Source organism: Orbicella franksi, chromosome 9, assembly GCF_964199315.1.
Source record: "Orbicella franksi chromosome 9, jaOrbFran1.1, whole genome shotgun sequence".
Lineage (NCBI taxonomy): Eukaryota > Metazoa > Cnidaria > Anthozoa > Scleractinia > Merulinidae > Orbicella > Orbicella franksi.
In genome coordinates this window covers 16,027,718-16,048,116 of record NC_138153.1, presented here as the reverse complement: position 1 = coordinate 16,048,116, position 20,399 = coordinate 16,027,718, and the positions used below count along the sequence as shown (strand labels likewise).

General features: G+C 39.7%; 2 protein-coding genes across 2 annotated transcripts; one reads left to right on the top strand and one right to left on the bottom strand.

The window, feature by feature from the left end:
- The first annotated feature begins 1,067 nt into the window (after window positions 1-1,067).
- Window positions 1,068-16,448, top strand: LOC145498740 (progesterone-induced-blocking factor 1-like). Its single transcript, XM_081478670.1, has 15 exons — window positions 1,068-1,764; window positions 2,673-2,792; window positions 3,821-3,954; window positions 4,967-5,075; window positions 5,448-5,755; window positions 6,665-6,763; window positions 7,244-7,409; window positions 7,919-8,069; window positions 9,076-9,166; window positions 9,745-9,847; window positions 10,305-10,435; window positions 10,983-11,067; window positions 12,182-12,352; window positions 15,367-15,437; window positions 16,171-16,448. Exons 1-15 carry the CDS (start codon window positions 1,159-1,161, stop codon window positions 16,178-16,180), a joined length of 2,355 nt encoding a protein of 784 aa, XP_081334796.1. The 5' UTR covers window positions 1,068-1,158; the 3' UTR covers window positions 16,181-16,448.
- On the bottom strand, window positions 16,386-20,337 carry LOC145498747 (putative bifunctional dTTP/UTP pyrophosphatase/methyltransferase protein). Its single transcript, XM_081478680.1, has 3 exons — window positions 19,549-20,337; window positions 17,293-17,568; window positions 16,386-16,678 (listed from the first exon to the last, which is right to left on the bottom strand). The coding sequence occupies exons 1-3, from the start codon at window positions 20,123-20,125 to the stop codon at window positions 16,458-16,460; spliced, it is 1,074 nt and encodes a 357-aa protein (XP_081334806.1). The 5' UTR covers window positions 20,126-20,337; the 3' UTR covers window positions 16,386-16,457.
- Window positions 20,338-20,399: the final 62 nt, after the last annotated feature.

Genomic DNA, 20,399 nt, shown 5'->3' with positions numbered 1-20,399 from the left:
AAACTCTGTTACCCCTGATAGAGAATATTAAAACTTATCTTCGATTTCATATTCTGAATCCACTAAAAAGTCGTCGCGGAGAGGCACAAGGAAAGGGGCAGCTAATTGGGGCGGGACGGCCTCTCGCACCAGCTAACGGCTCTTGAGTCTCATTGAATGCGAATTGTACGTTTTTTTAATTCAACCCAGTTTTAATTGAGAAACTTCGCCTTGAAAGACCCTGACCCAGGAGCAAAGTAACGTTCGAGTCAGTCACGCAAAATTGTAAACTGACTCGGGAGCAAACTGGACGAGGGGAGGGGGACGGGGAGGGGCAATTTCTAGATATTTTATGACCTCCAAGCCAAGTTAGAAAAGCAGAAGGTTAATTTCGTACTCGGAATATGTTGCACTCTGAGCTGGTAATGCTGGTAAAGAGATTGACAAAACGTGAAACCAAAAAGACCGGGGAAAGGAAGGGGGAAACTCGAGAATGACACTGCCCCCTCCCCCCCCCCCCCCCACCCCACTCCCTGGATTCTGGGCTGGTATCTTATCATGAGAAATAGTTATTGGACCATCCTGGCCAGAGTGTCTCTCTTGATGTGGTTTGGGAGACCCCTCTATGATCTAAGAGTCCTGTTTGTTGGCTGGCACTATACCCATTTACTGTAGAAGGACGACCACCCAGTACTGTCTAGGTAGGAGGTTTTCGGAACTACAAAGAAAAATACCCCGGCGTGGATTTGAACTCGAAACTTCCAGACCAGCTGAGCTAAGAGATCAGGTGCTGTGAGCAGGATGCTTGTTGGATAATTCTTCTTGTACGAGCAAGTTGAGAGCAGCTTTTGCTATTTCCTCCATTTTCATTCCAACCATAGTTATGTTACAACCTCGCACAGAAAACCAACATGTTCCCGCCATTTTTACGATTGTCCCGCGGAAATCTGGAATCAACTCACAGTCACTAAATAGGTGGTGTAACAATCATATAGTGTTATGTTGTTACTAAAGGACCTTTCCTGAAGATGGTTCAAAACCACTCAAAACACTACATGATCGTTACACCACGTAATTATGCCACAATTTACAAATGGCGGCTTGGGAAACGCTTGATGTTGCTCTTTTACCAAAACATCGTTGAATTATTGAAACTTAAAACTTCATGGTCCTTCTAAAATGTCACAAAGAGGAAGCAATAGTGCAAGGAGTTCTCATGCCAGCGACAATAATGGAGATAGCACCTTACGGACAGAAAATGACATTACTGGAAATTTGGAAAACACGACGGACGTTGAATCTTCAACTTTGTTGACAAGCTCGGCTCTTTCTTCCACGCAAGTCGACAGTGAAGTGGAAAACAAGATTACTAAACATGAAATCGAAAGAAAACAACTGCTGCATGATTTAGAACTTCTCCGTATCGAATTGAGTCAGAAAAACCTCATCATTGACAACATGAAAGTTGATCATATGAGCAAAGTGGACGAGTTAGAGGAACTCTTGGCCGATACGCGACACGATAAACAAATCCTTCAGGCGAGGCTCGAGTCGCAGCTTAAACTGCAACAGGAGGAATCTAAGAGTTCTCTTGAAAGAACGAGACAGGAAATGGCGAAAATCTTCAAACGACAACAACTACTGGAATTCGAAAACAAAAAGTTACAAGAAAAGGCAGTGGATTACAGAAGGGGCTTGAATGATCTAGAACAACTGTCTGATGAAAAGTACTTGGAACTGAAATCTACTGAGCCTGAACAACTCACCTTGAGAGAATTTGTGATGGTTAGTTTTTAAAGTAATCTCTGGAGCAGCAGGTGGGGTGTTGGGGGTGGGGAGAGGCAGTTGACCTTGTTCCCAGGGTCTCTCTTCTTTCTGTCCCCTCTGGGATGGCGGGAACAAGAGACCCTGGGAACGTAATGGGGTTGGGGAGGAGGAGGGCATATGTGTGATAGAAACCTGGGATTAATTAAGGTGAGAACTGGTAAGTCTTCGAACATTCTCAAGTGATATATTAGTGAAATGGAAACCTAGTTTGTCAGTAAAGTTTGTACAGTCAAACCTTGATTATCTGTACCTCAATTATCTGGATTTCTCGATTATCTGGACCTTTTCTGTAGCCCCAATTTTGTCACGAATATTTATTAGTCATGATCAAGATCCGTAGCAATATTCTTTTTAAACTATGGTTGAGTGATGATCTGCCGTTCAAAATATCTCACTTTTTTAAACCGAATAAAACTGAAATTAGTGGAGATGCTTTCAGATGCTACTGAAAGTAATGCCATCAGGAATAAACTCAGTCTTTAAGCTACAACTTCCAGTGGTTTAAGCCATTTCAGAAAGACATATTTACAGCGGTGTGAAGTTGTAATGCAAATTCAAAATTGTCTTTGTTTTGATAGTAGTTATATTTTGGCTAGTGTTAAGCTCTCTTTCAGCTGGTGAAAATAGCCAGCTCTTAGCTTTATCTCAAGACTTATTATGAGGGGGCTGTTTGTGACTGAATTTTTTGTGGAGCAGGGTGAGCTTGTGCTAGGAAGAGTAGATTGGGTTTGAATCTCGTTTTTTTCAGGGAGGAAGGAAAATATTGAGAAGCTTGTTATAGGAAGCATTCTAATGCACAGAGTTAGTCTGACTAATCACAGAAGTTAAATCATGCAAATAATAACTCTGGGTTAATTTTTTTTTAGATAAGAGTTTATGAAGCCAGTCATCCTCTGTTGCTGGAATGTACAAGCCTTCAACAGCAAGTGGAAACTTTGACTCATGAACTTCACACTAGAGAGGAAGAAGTTGCTTTTTACTGCAAGGTAATGTTGATAGGCAAAGTAAATCATTTATGACTACATATTAACCGAGAGTGAGGTCTTTTCAGGAAGATCTCAAACCAGTTCCCATTAAGACCGAACGTTCAAGGTTAACAAGTTGTTAATTATATGGCTTTTTGTCCATTCAACAACATTTTCAACCCTTCCTCATAGCAAGCTCCAGAATGTTTTCTGTCTTGCAAAACCAACTTCTGTTATGGCGGGACGATTTCCAAGGAGATGAATCGTTTGATCTGAGTCAAATCAAGTCAGTTAGAGAATGTTTTCAACCCTCTTTTGTAGCCACTACCAAGGAGACGAGTCATTCAATTCGAGTTGAATCGAGTCAATTCAACAACATTTTCAACACTCCCTAGAAGCAAGCTGTCTTGCATTCTGACTTCTGGTATGAGATTTCCACCTTAAGCAGGACATGTTGTTTAGATTTCCGGTATCACAAGATGACTTAACCTTGAACTGGAGCAGGAATGGTACAGTGGAGAGAGCGCTCGCCTCCCACCAGTGTGACCTGGGTTTGATTGCGACCTGTTGTCATATGTGGGTTGAGTTTGTTGTTGGTCCTGGCCTTGCTCTGAGGGTTTTACTCCGAGTACTCCAATTTTCTTCTTGCCTGAAAAAGCAACAGTTCCAAATTCCAATTCGGTCAGGATATAGGACTCGTATGAAAACCAGTTAGGGCAGATGTGGCTTCCTCTCCAAATCTTATGATTTATTTTTATTTCTATTGACTTCTGGTTAGTTGAATAATCAACTAACATAGATGAATCAACTCAATTTTGATGTATTGGACATGACTGATATGCTAGTCTAGTACCAACCATTTTCATGTCCCTTTGTGTATGACATTACAACTGCTCAATAATATCAGCTTAATTGAAGAAAGAATTTTCATTTGAAAAATGATAGTAATCTAAATATGACTAGGCCATGAAATGTATAAGTAGAAACTGCAATAGTGGATTTCGTGGAATTAACAAAAAAAACTTTTATTGTCAAAATTTCAAATATAGGAGGCCGAGGATGAACGCATGGGACGTGCAGAGATGGAACACAGAGTACAAAGGTTGTCTCTTCAGCTGGAGAAGTTACAATCTCAAGTCAATCAAGGGGATTATAAGATCACAAACTTTGATCAAGTCAGAAGGTGAAGATAGTGAAAACATGTTGCATTCCTTGCTCTTAGGGGATGTAATACATGTGACTGGGTTCAGTCAATATATCATATTTGCATTCTTCATTTGGACGACCTTTATTTTATCCCTTGCAAAATAAATCCCATAAAAACAAGAAATGCCCATCTCCTTTCAAAATACTGGTATGACTAAACACTCTGCATGCTTAAAATGATATATTCCATGTGGACGCATGAAACGATTAAACTGCACAAACTTGAATATGTGCCCTTGTAATTCATTGTTTGTACGATGGTACGACTTTTACAATCTTGTACAGTTTCGAAAACTAAAAAAAAAAGGAAAATTACCTTGCTATAAATACAGGAAAAGACTAGACAGGCAAGAAAAGAAACCAAAACTTATGTTTGTGTCCTTATAATGTTCACGGTAACAGTATATGGGCATTGAAAACGATTCCCTCTTAAACGAATCACCGTGAACACTACTTCGATTGAGCACATGCTTTTTTGACTCGCAACGCATCTAGGGATCGTAACTAAAGAGTGTGTGACATCACGCGTAATGGCAGTAACACTCCAGGTGGCACTTTGGGCAAGTTGAAGTCACTGTGTGCTACCCCAAAGGTGAAAGGTAAAGTCTGCATACGAGCCAGGCTGGCGCTTTTCTCCGGTTTTTGTTAGTAGTACGAAGCGACTAGGGCTATTTCTAAATCCCCTTCTGGATGGAATGCTAGTCTGTCGCAGGGTTACCCACAGCATTAAATTCGCCGGTACCCATTTGTGCTTCCCCAAAGGCCTTTCTTAGTGACTTTTCTTCATCTTCCAACTAAAAAAATATTTAAATGTTACTGGCCTACCTTTTGGGCAAGTGGTGGATAAGATGTATTAGTCCAACAGAGAAATCCAACACTGCCACACAATCAGACAGGTCTTTCTTTACACACTGTGCAGGGATCTGAAAACTTGGTGTATATTAGTCTTCTTATTTTGCTTTCATTTACATGTATTATTTTGTTTGCAGTGAGCGGGATACTTTGGATAGAGACATCATGGAGTTAAAGAAGGGTAATACACTGTTAGAGGCTGCATTGAAGTCGAAGTCAGACAACTTACTTGAAGTACAAAAAGAGGTATGCTGGCTGATCTGAAAAATACCTTAAAGCATATTGCAGTCTACGGTCTTTATTTTACACTGCAAGCTGTAGACTGAAATTAGTTTCTGGCTTAACTTCTAGTTTTTGGTCAAAAGGTTTTATTGCAGCCAGACCAGTCACAGTCAAACACTATCATCTATGCAAGTCGTATCAAAATCTAATCAGATCTGCTTGGTCCAGACTTCTCTGCACCAGCAGGCATGATGGTTTTGTTCACTCCTCTCCATCTCCTCAGGCTAATGATGTAGAAAAAATTGTCAGAATTAACATGGCAAAATTGTTAATTCATTTGGTACTTCTGGAGTCAATTACTTAATTAAAACCTATCTCTTTTCTCACTATGTTAAGTTACAGGTCAGTAAGCAGACTGTTGCCTTGCTAAAACAAGACAAGGACTACATGAACAGACAGCTGCAGGAGCTGAGAGGCCGCTGTACTTTAGCTGAGGAACGACTAGAGCAGACATCAAAACAACTTGAAGAGACCAAGCAGGCTAGAGAGGAGTTGTATGAGAAGTACGTCAGTGTCCGAGAACAATACAAATCAGAGTATGAGGTGAGACTGAAGACTGAATTGGATGACATCAAAGGAAAGACTTCCATGGAACTGGACAAGATAAGAAGTGACACTAAAGATATGTTTGAGAGAGAAAACAGGCTAGTATTTAATATCAGGAAAACTTAATTTTTAGGTGTGTTCTGATATCATACATGTAGCTTATGAACTTGTTAAATGGAATGTTTCACCAGTAAATTTAAATTTAGATAACTTTGGCTTGTGACTTTCAGTTCAACCTTGCCATTAGATTAGCAAATATTGTTGGGGGCAACCTGACAGAGTGTCAATGGCAAGAGGGGGTGAGGGGGAGGGAACCTGAAATGGAAGTCTGTCTAGCATCCTTGCTTCATGCTAAATTGAAAACCAGAGTTATGTCCAACTGATTTATTAGATTTAATTGGTACTACAATAATGGCATCAAACAAATGCCCAATCTTGGTGAATGGGTTATGGCCTTTTTCTTAATGCAGAAGGTTACCATAGCAACAGTGCATACCATCAATGCACCCTTCATTTTAGCTTTATGGGCTTATAACTTAGACACAAGTCTGGTGACCCCCATTCTTTACAAATGAACTATGATCAGTATTTTAAATACAAAATAATGTGCAACTTTTTGCCAAATTTAGAAAAAATTATTCTTGTGGCTGTGAAACTGTGTCCAGAAATGTTTTTAAACTTGATAAATAGTTGAATGTTGATATGTTGAAAACAGTTCAATAAAACAAAATGGAGGTCACTAGTCTTGTTTATTTGTTGTAAGCCCTCAAAGCTGAATTTAAGGGTATTTTCATCATCTTATCCCAGCAAAATAACTTTTAATGTCAAGAAAATGGCTACAACTCTACATCTTGCTCTTCAATGGTTGGACATGTTTTTTGATGTATTTGCTGTCAGTAGTTTGTTAACTGACAAAGGGTGGCTGTATTAATTTGTCACAGTAGAAGTGCTGAAACATACTTTAAATTGTTGCAAGCCACCTTGAAAGGCTTTACCCCTTACTGTAGGAATCTTCAAGAAGCAAGAGATAATGCATTGGAGGAAAAAGAACGAGCATTTGCCAGTGAGAAGGAAACTGCCTCAAAATATGATCTCTTGCAATCAGAGTAAGAAAATATTTCTGTAAAAAAAATATTAACACTTTAGAGTATATATATTTTTATCGATTACTGTGTGGTGTTAGTTTGTCCTTGGAGAAAAAGGGTGGTTAACCTTCTGATGGGGATTCCCCTTGGCATTCCCTCCTAAAGTGCATAATGTTCACTACAGATTTCTTGCAAAATACTATGTGACTAGATGAATGTTATTGTTGCAAGTGGAGTAATCCATGTTTATGATGTCATTGTGGGAGGCACAGTGACCTAATGGTTAGCTCACTGATCACTGGATCAAGAGGTCTGGCTTTGAGCCCTAGCCAAAGTCTTTGTGTTGTGTTCTAGGGTAAGACACTTTACTCTCACAGTGCCTCTCTCCTCTCTACCTTTTGTCCTTTTTATGAAGTGTTCACTGATCACAGAGAATTGCCATGATTTTGGCATGCTCTTTTAAGGAAACAGGAAGTAATGTTTATCTTGTGTCTTCCAAAGGTATCGTCAATTACAACTGACTGCTGACAGCAGGCAGTCCGATTTGCAGAAAGAGATCAGCGTCAAACAGTTTCAGTTGGAGAGACTGCAGATGATCCTTGATGAAACAACAAATAATCTTCGTCAGGCAAAACTAGAGGCTGAGAAGTACCAGAGCAAAAGTGAGGTATGACTAGCAATGTCAGAACTGATTTTTGATGACTAAGAATGTAGTTGACCTTGCGAACTGAATTTGGAAAGGAGCTATGGAGCAGAGATATGTTATTATTCAGAACTGTGCTTGTCTTAGTGCAGTTACCCTGACATGCAGTTAGCCAGGAGCACTGATACTTTGTAGGGCTGCTCAGAAGTGAAATCTAATGAAAAATGTAGTGAAAAACGTATTTTAACTGGAGAAAAAAATATGTCAAATGTGCTACACTTAAAAAAAATAACTGAAATACAGTCGAACCCCTATTAAGCGACCACCTGTTAAATGGCCACCCCTATCAGGCAACCAGTAATCAAAGTCCTGATGAGGACTTTTCTACTGTTTTTACCTCCATTAGGTAGCCAGCCCACTTTAAGCGGCCACTATCCATTTTCCTGAGCGTGGCCATCTGATAGGGGTTGAACTGTATTTTCTCTTTGGGAATGATCACTCCTACTAAATGATTCATAATTTTTTTTCTCAAGATTTTAAATAAACAATACTACAGTTTGCAAAACTCCTCAGAAAAGCAGCTTGTGGAACTGGAGTCAAAGTGTAAGGAGCAGGGAGACAAGCTGGCTGTTTATGAGAAACTTGAGCAGGAGCTCGATGATGTTATCATGCAGGCTGCAGAGAGTAAGGATTAGGACTTCTGTTTATTAATTGGTTCATTAAAATAGATTTTTTAAAACATGTTAAATGGCAAGGAGGTGATAGGTTGTGTAACTTTTTTTATGGTATTGAGACTCGAGTGGGGAAGTGCTAACCCCTTGAATTCCCTCCACATGCCGTGAACTTTGGTGTTAAAATACTGAGATGTCTGAAATCAGATGTTGTGGCTCATACCCTAACGTTTTTGGTGGGGGTGTGCAGCCTGAACCTTTAAACCTGCACCCTCAGACCTAAATCTATGATTTTCCATCCCCTATTTCGGACCTAACCCAAAAATTGAGAAAATTAAAGTCAAAATAAAGTAGCACTGTGTATATTGAATAAAATATTAACTGAAGAAATTACATTTTTAGCCAATTAATTCATGTTGTCAAATTGCTTGACCAATAAAGTCACTGAGACAAGAAATAGCTGTTAATCTGTTAGGTAAAGCATTCCAGAACTTAGCCGCTGTATAAGTAAAGGAATTCAAGCCATACATGTAAGTGGTAGTGCAAGGTTTAAGAAGGGTGAGAATATCAGCTGCTCTCAAAATAGTCCACAGATCTGAGAGAAAACAATTCTCTGAGATACTGTGGATACTGTGTACATGGCTCTAATATATGACTGCAGCTAACTGGTCTGAAATGGCTGCCATTAGCATAAACATTTGAGAAGGGCTATAAATATGCTAATGTTGATGTTGAAAAAAAATAGTTTCTTGGAAACAAAATATCCAATGCCAAGCCAGAGTGAAAATCATATCCTATTTCAGACCAAAATGGTTAAAATCTATTCCCTTTTTCAGACCAAAATTATTCAAAAACCACACCTTTTAGGTCCACACACACCTATGAAGCCTATATTAGGGAGTACCCTCTGGAGGGAGGGGCTCATACATTGCAGAGCTCCTCAAGTGAAGCATCATCAATGGAGTTTCCTTCGTTACCAGACCTTGTTAATTGTTAATAAATGTACACTTGATTTTCAGTTGAGAATGAATCAGATGCTGAGCGTGTCTTGTTCTCATATGGTTATGGTGCTAATGTGCCAAGCACAGCCAAGAGGAGAATGCAGCAGAGGTACATGCACATTCGCATAGACTTTACTCTAATTAAAATGTAAATAACATTGTTTTTACTAATTAAAATAATTGTCAAACTGAACACATAAACCCACTTCATAAACAAACAGTCGAGGCTCCATTGCTCAATTATGATCTGCTATATTTTGCTAAGTGAGTGGTCAAGAATGTAACTGGCTGCCTATTTGACTAAATGAGTTACCGTGTGGTTAAATGACTGATATGATCTGAGTGATAATGGCCTGACTGACTGTTTGTCTGTCTGCCTGCTTAACTAACTGACTGACTGACTGACTGACTGACTGACTGGCCAACTGACTGAAGGAGTGACTTACCAACTGACTGACTGACTGAATGAATGACTGTCTGCCTGTATGGTTGATGGATTGTCTGACTAACTGACTAAATGAATGAATGACTGACTCCCTGACTTATTACATGTGCATATTGCTCTTCTTAGTGTTAAAACTATGTTGTATAAAGTACTGACCTGCCCAATACCTCTTATTACTCTCTAATATTACTTTCTAATATCAAGTTATTGGTTTCTCTGTTTGACTGATTTTATTTTTGTAGTGTTCACTTGGCACGCAGAGTACTTCAGTTGGAAAGGGCGAACACGTCACTTAGAAATGATATGGAAAGAGAAAAGAAAAAGAAAGACTTACTTGGAAAAGAGGTGACCATACAAGATCTAAATGTAGCTACTTGGTTCATCTGCTGTTGTCTATAGTATTGATTGAGCCAATAAAGCATTCCAGAACTTAGCTGCTGTATAAGTAAAGGAATTCAAGCCATACATGTTAGTGGTAGTGCAAGGTTTAAGAAGGGTGAGAATATCAGCTGCTCTCAAAATAGTCCACAGATCTGAGAGAAAACAATTCTCTGAGATACTGTGGATACTGTGTGCATGGCTCTAATATATGACTGCAGCTAACTGGTCTGAAATGGCTGCCATTAGCATAAACATTTGAGAAGGGCTGTAAATATGCTAATGTTGGTGTTGAAAAAAATAGTTTCTTGGAAACAAAATACCCAATGCCAAGCCAGAGGTGACCGCACAAGATTTAAATGTAGCTACTTGGTTCATCTGCTGTTGTCTATAGTATTGATTGAGCCAATATTCCTTCTTGCAGCTTTCCAAGGCCACGTCACTGTTAAATGAAGCTCAACAGCCATACAACTACCTGATTGAGAGTATAAGAGCAAGGGATACACAGAATCAGAGTCTTAATGAACAGCTAGCATTAATGGAGGAGGAAACAAGGTCAATAATAATATTACATGCAACATCTAACCTCTCCTTGCTGAACAACATAAATACTATCTGGACACGTTGCAAAATTCTTGGAACTTGTTTTAAAACTTGGCACTATTATTGATAGTTCAAATTACAGAAGCACTGTCAAGAAATGAAAGTATAATAATAATTATTTTTTCCCAAACGGTACCTCTGTAATTTGAATTTTCTCAAACATTTTCCCGAGAAAGTTCCCCTGCCTATCAGGCAAGTGACAGACAGACTCCACTAGCCTGACTGGGAAATCCACCAGTTCCGGGCTATTTGACAGGACTTTCTTTTTGCACACTGCACTAAAAGGACAAAAGCGGACATATCTTGTGTTTTGTTATGAAACATTTTCCCTGGAACTGTTAATTGAGCAAACGGATATACTCGTGAGCATAAGCAATTGAAGTCAAAAATTCTCTAGACAGTGTAGCACCCCTGTTAACATCAAAATTACTTCAGAACTGCCTTAAATTAAATTCTTTACTGCCTAAGAAGAGAACCTGGATGAAACATTTTTTCACAGGAAGTTGAAAGCAGAAAAAGAGGACCTTATAAAGTCTCGCAATCAGTTGTCTTCAGACTTGGAAAGACTTCTGAACCAACGAGAGGTAATGATAACACATGAATAAAGTTAAAAGAGCATCTTACATCCACATGAATTAAGTCGGTAAAACTCTTAAGACACGCACAAAATAATGCATCTAAAAATCTAAAACAATAAAATAAAACAGAAAAAGAGTCTAGAGAATTTGAGGTTGCTTTCTCCTTTGGGAGGCAGTTCCAGTCAGCTATAGTTCTCGGAAAATATCACCACTCATATATATGGTTTGGTTTCACGTGGAAACCAGAAAGCAAAAGGAACGTGGTCGACTACAGTAGACATGGAGGAAGACAGTACAAAGGGAGCTTTGATAAGAATATGTGAAAAGCATAGTTAATAGAAGGCACTGGTTATGAAGCCCGGCGAACATCAAAGGAGCAAACAAAGATGCCAAGATTTATGTTGGAAGGTCCATGACCATGCACAATCTTTTGTTTTGCGCTCATACACTTTACATGAGTTACGTAACCAAAGTGTTTCTATTGGTTAGTTCCTCGGTCATTAGCAAAGAACTATTGTGTTTTGTGCATGGTCCAGGCCAAAAAAGAGAACAAAAACATACAACAATGAACTTTGCTGAGTTTCTTATTCATTCCCCTAGAGCTATTAACTGTGGGCAGAGGCAGTATCTGCTACAGATGACAGGGTCAGCCTGGAGGTAGAGAGCCTACAGCCCAATTTTAAACTAGGAGAATGGGTGATGTTATATATCAAACACGAAAGACCGTGTTTGACCACATTTCCAAACACTGAGAAGAGCGTTGAAAATACGACGCGTAGCAGGGTATTCTTGATGAACTTCAAGGTGTTTGGAAATGTCGTCAAACACTGTCTTGAGTGTTTGATGCATCTTCTCAATCGACAATAAAACTAAGGAGGAAATGGAGAAATGAAATTGTAAAAATCTATGTTATTTAAGATCAGATATCCAAACACTGCCATGGTCACGATTTCCTTTGTTAAAACTCAATGAATTATTAAAGCAGTCATGGTACTTTGAGTTATTTTGGTCACACACAAAATCACAAAAATACTTTACAATATGTGAAATAACTGTCTGAAGAAACCTGTACTTCATTTTTTGTAATGTGAAATTAATGGCTGATTTCTCTGTTTTGCAGGAGATGGCTGTGATGAAACAAGCAATTCTTGGTTTGCACTCATCAAGAGGCTCAAAATCACAAGTTACAAGAACCTCCACGGGTGTCCATGGCCCTGAATCACATCTTAGAACTTCTGCAGCCCAAGATACCTCAAGCCACGTAACTCATCGACCCAGACCAACTATGTTTGTAAGTTGATGGCATGACAGTCATGTACATGGACGCTTTGTTGCCACAATATATTACTGGTTTTATTGCAGCGTATGGAAATCTGGAATAGTAAGGAATCTTATGACTAATTTTCCAGACTAGGGAGCAGTATGAAAATGTTAATGGCAAAGTCTAGAAATTTGCTGAAGTCGCTGCTGTTGTAAGATGATTCAAGTTGTTATTTCTAAATGCATTTCCAAGTGTGTGTCTTCTAGCCAAATGCAATATTGTTATCGCCCAGTATATTAGGCACACAACAGTGCAGAGAGCTATGTAGAGTGATGTAGAGTCAACTCTCGCCTTGCAAACACCCGGCTATTAGGGACAGAAGCTACATCCTGGGCCAAAACTACAAACAAAGGGACATGTTTAAAACAGGAAATGGTGAAATAACAAAATGGCACTACCGTTAGCCTAAATATCATTATCTTGAAGGTGGTTAGCTCTCAATAATTTTATGGTTCACCTTATGCCAAATTGTCAAGTGCTATTCCGTCATTTCGCCATTTCATATTTTAAACACGCCCCAAAGAAATGAATGGAAACAACTCCTGTTATTACTGACTCTCGCTATTACGGAATTACAGACACTTCCTGTGGTCCCAGAGTAACAATTTAATTGTTCTTCTCTCGTTATGACAGACAACTTGGATATATTGAGTGACCCAATTATTCTGCAGTCTTGGACTGTTTACTATATTAGAGGATTATGTGTCAGAGTAGATGTCTGCAAATTAACATAAACTGGAAATCTTAAAACAGTATAGCAGTATATGTTACATGTGACACTTTACAACCAGAAATCGGGTCATTTTCATCAGATCCCACTATTGCGGTCTCTCTCGATTAGACACCAAATTACGGTCTAAAGGATGTGTGCGATAATAATTAGAATTGACTGTAGTGGTAGCCGTTTCAACACATTTCAGGACCTTGAGTTGATTTCATTCGTTACGAAGAGTCTGGAATAGTAATTGAAATGAATTAGATGATGCCTGAAAAAACTGTTGGATTTTTCTGCGATGTACCCTTGAACCGAAGTTATATTCGAGCCATTGGCTGTGGTTATTGATCACAGGGGCAGTTTGATTGTTGTAAGCCTTGCAATAAAGGGGTCAATAAATAGAGCAGTTTTCAATTGAGTGCAGAAAGTGATCAGGCAATTGCTTTGGTTTTGGTTTTGGTTTCACTATGGTTTGAGATTGGCTGAGTGGTCTAATTAGTACGTAATTGGTTTGGTTTTGGTTTTACGACACTCAATTGAAAACCGCTCTAAATAAATAAACAAACAAATCAATCAATCAATCAATCAATAATTACCTTTTTCAGCCTAAAACTCACTTGCATCTCCTTCATCCCCAACCATGAAGAATTCAAAAGCTAAATCAAACATTGACCTTTTCTTGTCCTTTTTAGTGCAGAGTGCACTATTGGGATGGTTATGGGGGTTGCCTGCCGCTAAGGAACTAAGGCGCTATGACGCTATGGCGCTAAGGTGTAAACTTTAATGTTTGTTTAATTAATTAATTTCAATTAATTAATTAGTCTAGAGGCAAGGAAGTAATGGGAGTAGGGTGGGAAGGTACATGTGTACTCTACGTAAAACACATTCCATCGCCGTCGCTTAACTTTGAACATCGCAAAGCTATATATTTGTTTCAGGTAACCCCTTGCTCTCCTTGTGGTACCATTCTCCTTAGAACAAAACTAATTTGCCCTAAACGCATGCGTAGATTAGTTAGGGTTCGTGGCTTCTATATTAGGTGAAGGATACATTGCATACGGAATCACGCACAAATGTTGAGTAGTTTTCCTTATGGTAGAGCTCAACATGTAAGACGCATGCGTTCTAGCATTGTTAGTGTTATACACTATCTTTACGCGCAGTATTTTATATATCGTGTCATGCGACCAAGGACGGCAGTTATTTTTCAGGTAGCGCCAGTTGTCCCTTTTTATTGCAAAAGTGAAACGTTACTGTGGCTGCGTAGCTTTTAGAATTACAAACAGGTCGGTTCAACAACTATCATCTGCTGTTTTCAATCTACAATAGTGTGCTTGTCGGAGTTCAAATATATTGCTTCTACTTAGCGACTTGTTTATTTCTTGCCTTAATTGTGTCTGTAAGAGAGACCAAAAAGTTCTCAAGTTAGTGGCGTTAATACTCCGCAAATTGTGAATTTGTAACAAAAGAAACCAGGAAAATGCTCAAATATTGCTGCAGACGCCGTGGCACCTAATGAAAGCGCAAATTAATTTAATCAGTCTTTGAGGAGACTCATTCATATCGGCCAAGTAGCGCTGTTTATCTTCAATACTTTTCGTTGAAAAGCTTCTCAGCCATCAATATCGTTGTGTGTTAATTTTGAATTGCTTTATTGTTAACAACAAAGGTGGCAACAGAAAAAGAAAGTGGTATTTCGTGACTATCTGATAATTAAATTAGTTCTTGCTCATCGGTAAAAATTTGCATTTTTAGTAAAACATCGTCTCTGTTCCGTTTCTTCATCACTACATCAGATATTTAACTTTCTTTCATTTATCTCTAAAAAACAAGGACATCTTCCGTATGTTTTGGAGAAAACAAGGGTTTCATATTACATGGCTTTGCGAGGAAAACAAAAGTATCAAGTTACAAAGTTGGCGTGAAGAGCTAAATTGTCACGTTTGCTGCTTCAGCGTATTGTTGAATTTAAAATGAACGAAAATCAACTTAAAGCACCAGTAGTAATTTGTGCGTAATGTTTGGACCTTAAATGAAAATACAACCTTGAAACATACACACTGCAAAGGGAAAAAGCCGTAGCAGACTACCAAGGTAGACACAAACCGGAAGTGAACCGAGTAGGGGTGAGTACTTATGGGACTACTGTACCAGAGCTATCAATTGCGCTCTGCACTATCTGAGATTGTCTCACTAGTTTTACATTTTTATGGACTGCTCCCAGAGCTAGCCATATTGATATGATAAATTGAATATTTTTTTTTTGCAGGCAAAGTCTGATCCTCCGACATGGTACAGAAAGTTAAAGAGTCAGAACCTAACTGGAAGAACAATGCACGGGTGAGGACATGGGGCTTTCTTTCAATAGTTGTCACTATTGTCATAACAATAGAGTCAAGCCTTTATTAAGCGGCACCGTATTAAGCGGTCATCCTCTATTAAGCGATCAGGTTTCAAAGTCCCGAAAATATCTTCCCCAATAACTATAATTTAGAGCTCTATTTTAAAAGCGGTCACTTCTATTAAGCGGTCGCGGTCAACATTTGCGAAGTCTCAACGGGACTTTTTCTATCGTCTTGACCTGTATTTAACGGTCACACCGGGTCAATTACACTTTCATACAGTTTCAAATAATGTAACACACGAGATACAACGAATGATTTCCTTGTTAATTTTCGCAAATCATTGAAACGTCAGAAAAGAATGTGTCTAATTTGAGGCCAAATGTCTTTTCAGCACTGGAGGTCGAATTCTGTACTATCGCTAGTTTCCAGGCCATGGTCATTGCAATGTTTTCTTGGCTGTCTTGGTCTAGACACCTAACTCACACAGTGCCTCTCTCCACCCAGGTTTGAAGGGTTGGGACTTCATACCAAAATTTGGTCTTGTTTTAAATTTGTACAGCTTCAGTGAACATGATTGAAAAGTAGATCACATGCTTGAAAGATACCCTTTGCGTTTTGAAAATACAATTTACCAAGTGTTATATTGTGATTGCCGGTATCAATTTTCATTTCTTTTTAAGTTAACAGTTAACTTAAAACAACTAAATAATTCATTCTTTTTGTTGCAGGTCAACATGACAATAAATAAAATTTACTTGTGAATCATCGCTGACTGTATAGGTCTGTATATATACCAGGACAAATAATTTAAGTCTGACTTTTTACAGGTCTCAGGCTACAACGGCCTTATATTTCAGGGAACAGGCAAAACTTGTAATTACGTTATAGATGTAACCATACATTTTTATTCGTACATTTTAAAGAGTGTTTTAGAATGTGTTTCTCTTTGCTGTGTAGATATGTTGCTATGGTTAACTCTTGTCTAATAAAGGCTAGTGTAAATTCCTACCACTTTTTAAACCTTCCTACATAAAATGGCATCTAATCCTAAAGTTGACTCAAGTTGTTTTGCTTGAAAATCAACAAATCCATGTTTTTCCAATAGCTGCTTGTATTCCGTCACTGTCCTTTCCTTGCCCTCAGTTATCACAAGCATGTTGAGGGACAGTAAAAGAGCATCTTTAGGCCCACTTTTGTCTTCGTTCAACAGCCTTTCACCAATAAGAAGGCCGCCACCTATTGTAACAAGAACAAAACAAAATAAACTGATTAAGTTGGAGTTCAAAAGCAGTCTTCTGCTACAGGTTAACTAAGGTTTTTCTCAAATGGATGAGATTCTACACTATCATGGAAAATATGTTAAGAAAAACCATCAGAGACAATATGCTATAGGCTGGTAACTTCAAGACAACTTCAATGAACTTAATGTAACAGGACTTTGGGGGAATTTTACTCGATAATTTGGCGGGGGGGGGGGAAGGGGGTAACCTCAGGCCTTTCTCTATCGTTATAGGCTAGGGTCAGTAGCCAATTGACCTTAGAAAGAGATGCCTCGGGGCGTAGATCTTCACATGCTCCTCTGAAAATTTGAATTAAACCCCTAGAGGAGACCAATCTAGTCGTGGCTCAGTGACGCACTTGTGTTATGTCTGTGCGTAGTTATTGAAATCTTGACGTTATAGATAGGCTGTAGCATTTCTGAATGTAGTATTTCCGTTGCGAGACCTACACCCGACCCCTGAAGCGCAAGAGTTGGAGAGATATAAAGAGGGAATAGGGGTCACGGGGAGTGAGATAACTTTACCCCGGGGAAGAACAGGGTAGACCTAGGGAAAGTGCCTCTTCCTTACCTGAAGGCAAACACTTGAACACATTGGAAAGTATCAAGTCCACTTTGTCTTCAGTCCAGTCATGAAGTATGCGGCATAATACATACAAATCAGCCTTAGGCAGATCAGGCTGAAAGAAATTGCCCGCAACATAAGAAACGTTTCCTTGATTGGGGCAATCTTCTGAAGATGGACGAAAATGATGAGCAGAGTCCATAACTGACTGCAGTTCACACACTGTGATCTTCATGTTAGGGTAATACTGACACAAAGTGTATGCCATAGCTCCTGTTCCACCTGGATATCAAACAGTAATCAAGTATGGGTGGTTAGTGCCTCAACAGTACAAAATTCTCAAGAGTGAGCAACTTGTAAGTTTTCCTTTCAACATCAATGCAATGTCAAACTGAGAGTAAAATTCTGGCCGCGCGCAAACTGGAGCGAGGGCAAAAAATCGATGAAGTAGGTGGTGGGAGGGGCGAGCGAATAGTCGACTTTTTTGCTCTCGCTCCAATTTGCGCGCGGCCAGAATGCGGAAAAAGCTCTTCGCTCCTACGTAGGCTAGGTGGTTAGTGAAGGGGTTAGTGACTAAATAGCCTAAATTCTAAAAGTGAGCAACTTCTGATTTTTCCTTTGAACGTCAATACAATGTCAAGCCGAGAGGTGATTAGAAAGGATGATGGCCTGCGAAACAGACGAAATAGAATGTATACAAGCGATGCAGGAAAGAGGATACAACGTATCTGTTGAAGAGGCTGGACGCATAAATACTACGATGCGCCTCAGGCGTCGTTCACACTACGCCGGAGAAATTTAAAAACGTAGCAGTCTATTTCTACGGTTAGGCCTACCGTCCACACTAATCCGACACGAAAACGGAGCTTTTCGAAAACGTCATTCAAGCCGGAAAAATGGAAAACGCAGGCTTTTCGTTTTCGTGTAGACGGAAAACATTTTGAAACTAACAGTTCGTCGTTGCCTAGAGTGTGATCTGGTCAGTGATCTGTCAATGGGCTGCTGAATCACTGTGGCTTTCTGTCAGACTGGTTTGTTGGGATCCAGTTGAACGCGAACACTCTGGTATTGCTTTAGATCTTGAAGCTGCTTGGCTCTCTGATTGTAGTAATCAGCTGGCGTCTGTTGCTGTGCTATATGCGCTTCTCTGCTCTCCTCCAGATTAGGATGTAGATATTGATGAATGAGCAGGGGTGAGTAACTCGATCTGCTGGACTTAGTTGACCCGGTATTATTGGTGTGGATCTGTAGATCAGCATTGAAAGATGTGGATCAGACCTTGACTCTTCTGCCTTTTCCATGATGTTCTTTGCCGTTTTGACCATGGCTTCGATGAAACCATTCGACTGAGGGTACCTATAGGGCTTGAGTGCTGCACCTGGAACCTGTACTGAACAGCAAATGCTCTGAACTCTCCGGATACAAATTGAGTTCCTTGATCTGTGTGCGCTACTGCTGGAATCCCCTATTCTGCAAATATTTTCTTTAAGAGACCAAACACGTGACTTGACTGTTATTTAGACAGTTTCTTCAAATCTAAAATGACTAGTGATTGTTGCATTTTCAAATTTCTCCGGTGTAGTGTGGACGAGAAACATTTGATTCGGTAGTGAAAACGCCGTTTTCAAATTTCTCTGGCGTAGTGTGGATGGGGCTTTAAACTAACGGATCGAATTGAAGGTTATTTCGGAGTAAGGGTCTGATTACATGAGCCGGGCTGGTGTCAGTTTGCCGGGATCTCGGCACGTTTGTTAAACGCAACAAAAATCAACTTCGCGATTAAATGACAACCGGACCAATCCGGTTAGCAGAGATCCCGGTATCGCGGTGCCGGGATCCCGACTAACCGGGCTGAGATTTTTCCATGTAATCGCGTTTGCCGGGTCAGCCCGGCTCATTAAGCCAGCAAGAGTACAGAAAATCAAAACTCGAAAAAAATCAAACTCGATCCGGTCTCCCGCGGTTCATCGCACCAGCCATCAACCGGGCTGGCTCGCCTCATGTAATACTGGGCTGAAAGTCATCTCGGCACACCGAAGCAGCCCGGCTAGCCGGCTCAGCTCGGCTCATGTAATCAGGCCCTAAGAGAGAATTTTAGGGCCTGTACAATACCTGCACGTGTTTATGCAATTTATGAAAATTTCTAAAAAAAAAAAACAAACAAAAAAGAACAAAAAACAAACAAAAAAAAAATATCTGTCAATTTGAAGATGGAGTCTCGGTAGAGGTATAAATGCGTATTACGAAACAGTGATTACTTACCCCCTAAGTCACAACAGCAATGAAACTCGCCCAAGTCAAATGCTGTTACCACAGCGTGAGTGGAAAGGCGTGACGTGGAATGTAAACCTCCAAGAAATCGTAACCGGTCTTCTTCGGTGTTGTAAGCGGCTTTCCACAAATCTTCTGATGATTGGCCAAAAGTATTCATCCACTGATTTGATCCTTCGCGAACTGCACTTTCTAAATTACCGAAAAGATAGTACAACAGTTTATTTGAGTGTTTGATGTAACCATCAACGGAATTGGGGCTTGACTTGGTCAGAAACTCCTTGGCCATTTCGGTATTGGAATACAGCCACGATTCACCTTGTTTGGTCTTTTCTAACAACTCTAGAGCAGCCAGAGTGTCCATTAAACGTGTTGTAGCATCCACATTGGCACTCATCTTTGAAGATATTTCATTAGCTGACTGTGGAGCATCGGACTCGTGTAATAAATCGAAAATACCGAGATCACATGCTGCGAACAGCGCTTTGGATTCACGAAAAGCGTAAATCAGTTCTTGAAGTTTAGTAGGGACTGCTGGAGGAACTACGATCTCTTTTCTACCTTCCATATAGCCAGTTCCTTTGGTCTCGTCAATAGGCGTTTAATACAGGCTCACGATACACGTTAGCTGCCACGCTGGCACAACTTGAAACAAAAGCTAAGGTAACCGGGCCTATGCCGATTTTCTCAGCGCATGTAAATAGGGTGTCAAAGACCTAAGACCCACTCTGAATCTCAAAGACCTGACACTTCCGAATCTCAAAAACAGAGACCTGTGGCCTCCCTCTGAATCTCAAAGCCTAAATTTTAACGCCTGAATGAACAAGATACACATGCAGAAA

What these genes read in the sequence shown, in the direction of transcription:
- LOC145498747 (XM_081478680.1), bottom strand. Translation starts at nt 20,125, where the DNA reads ATGGAAGGTAGAAAAGAGATCGTAGTTCCTCCAGCAGTCCCTACTAAA. An exon ending in TTGCTGTTGTGACTTAGGGG is followed by an intron (nt 17,569 to 19,548) that starts GTAAGTAATCAC and finishes TTTGATATCCAG; the next exon opens with GTGGAACAGGAGCTATGGCA. An exon ending in GTTCAAGTGTTTGCCTTCAG is followed by an intron (nt 16,679 to 17,292) that starts GTAAGGAAGAGG and finishes TTGTTACAATAG; the next exon opens with GTGGCGGCCTTCTTATTGGT.
- LOC145498740 (XM_081478670.1), top strand. Translation starts at nt 1,159, where the DNA reads ATGTCACAAAGAGGAAGCAATAGTGCAAGGAGTTCTCATGCCAGCGAC. An exon ending in TACTTGAAGTACAAAAAGAG is followed by an intron (nt 5,076 to 5,447) that starts GTATGCTGGCTG and finishes CACTATGTTAAG; the next exon opens with TTACAGGTCAGTAAGCAGAC. An exon ending in GACTTCTGAACCAACGAGAG is followed by an intron (nt 11,068 to 12,181) that starts GTAATGATAACA and finishes TCTGTTTTGCAG; the next exon opens with GAGATGGCTGTGATGAAACA.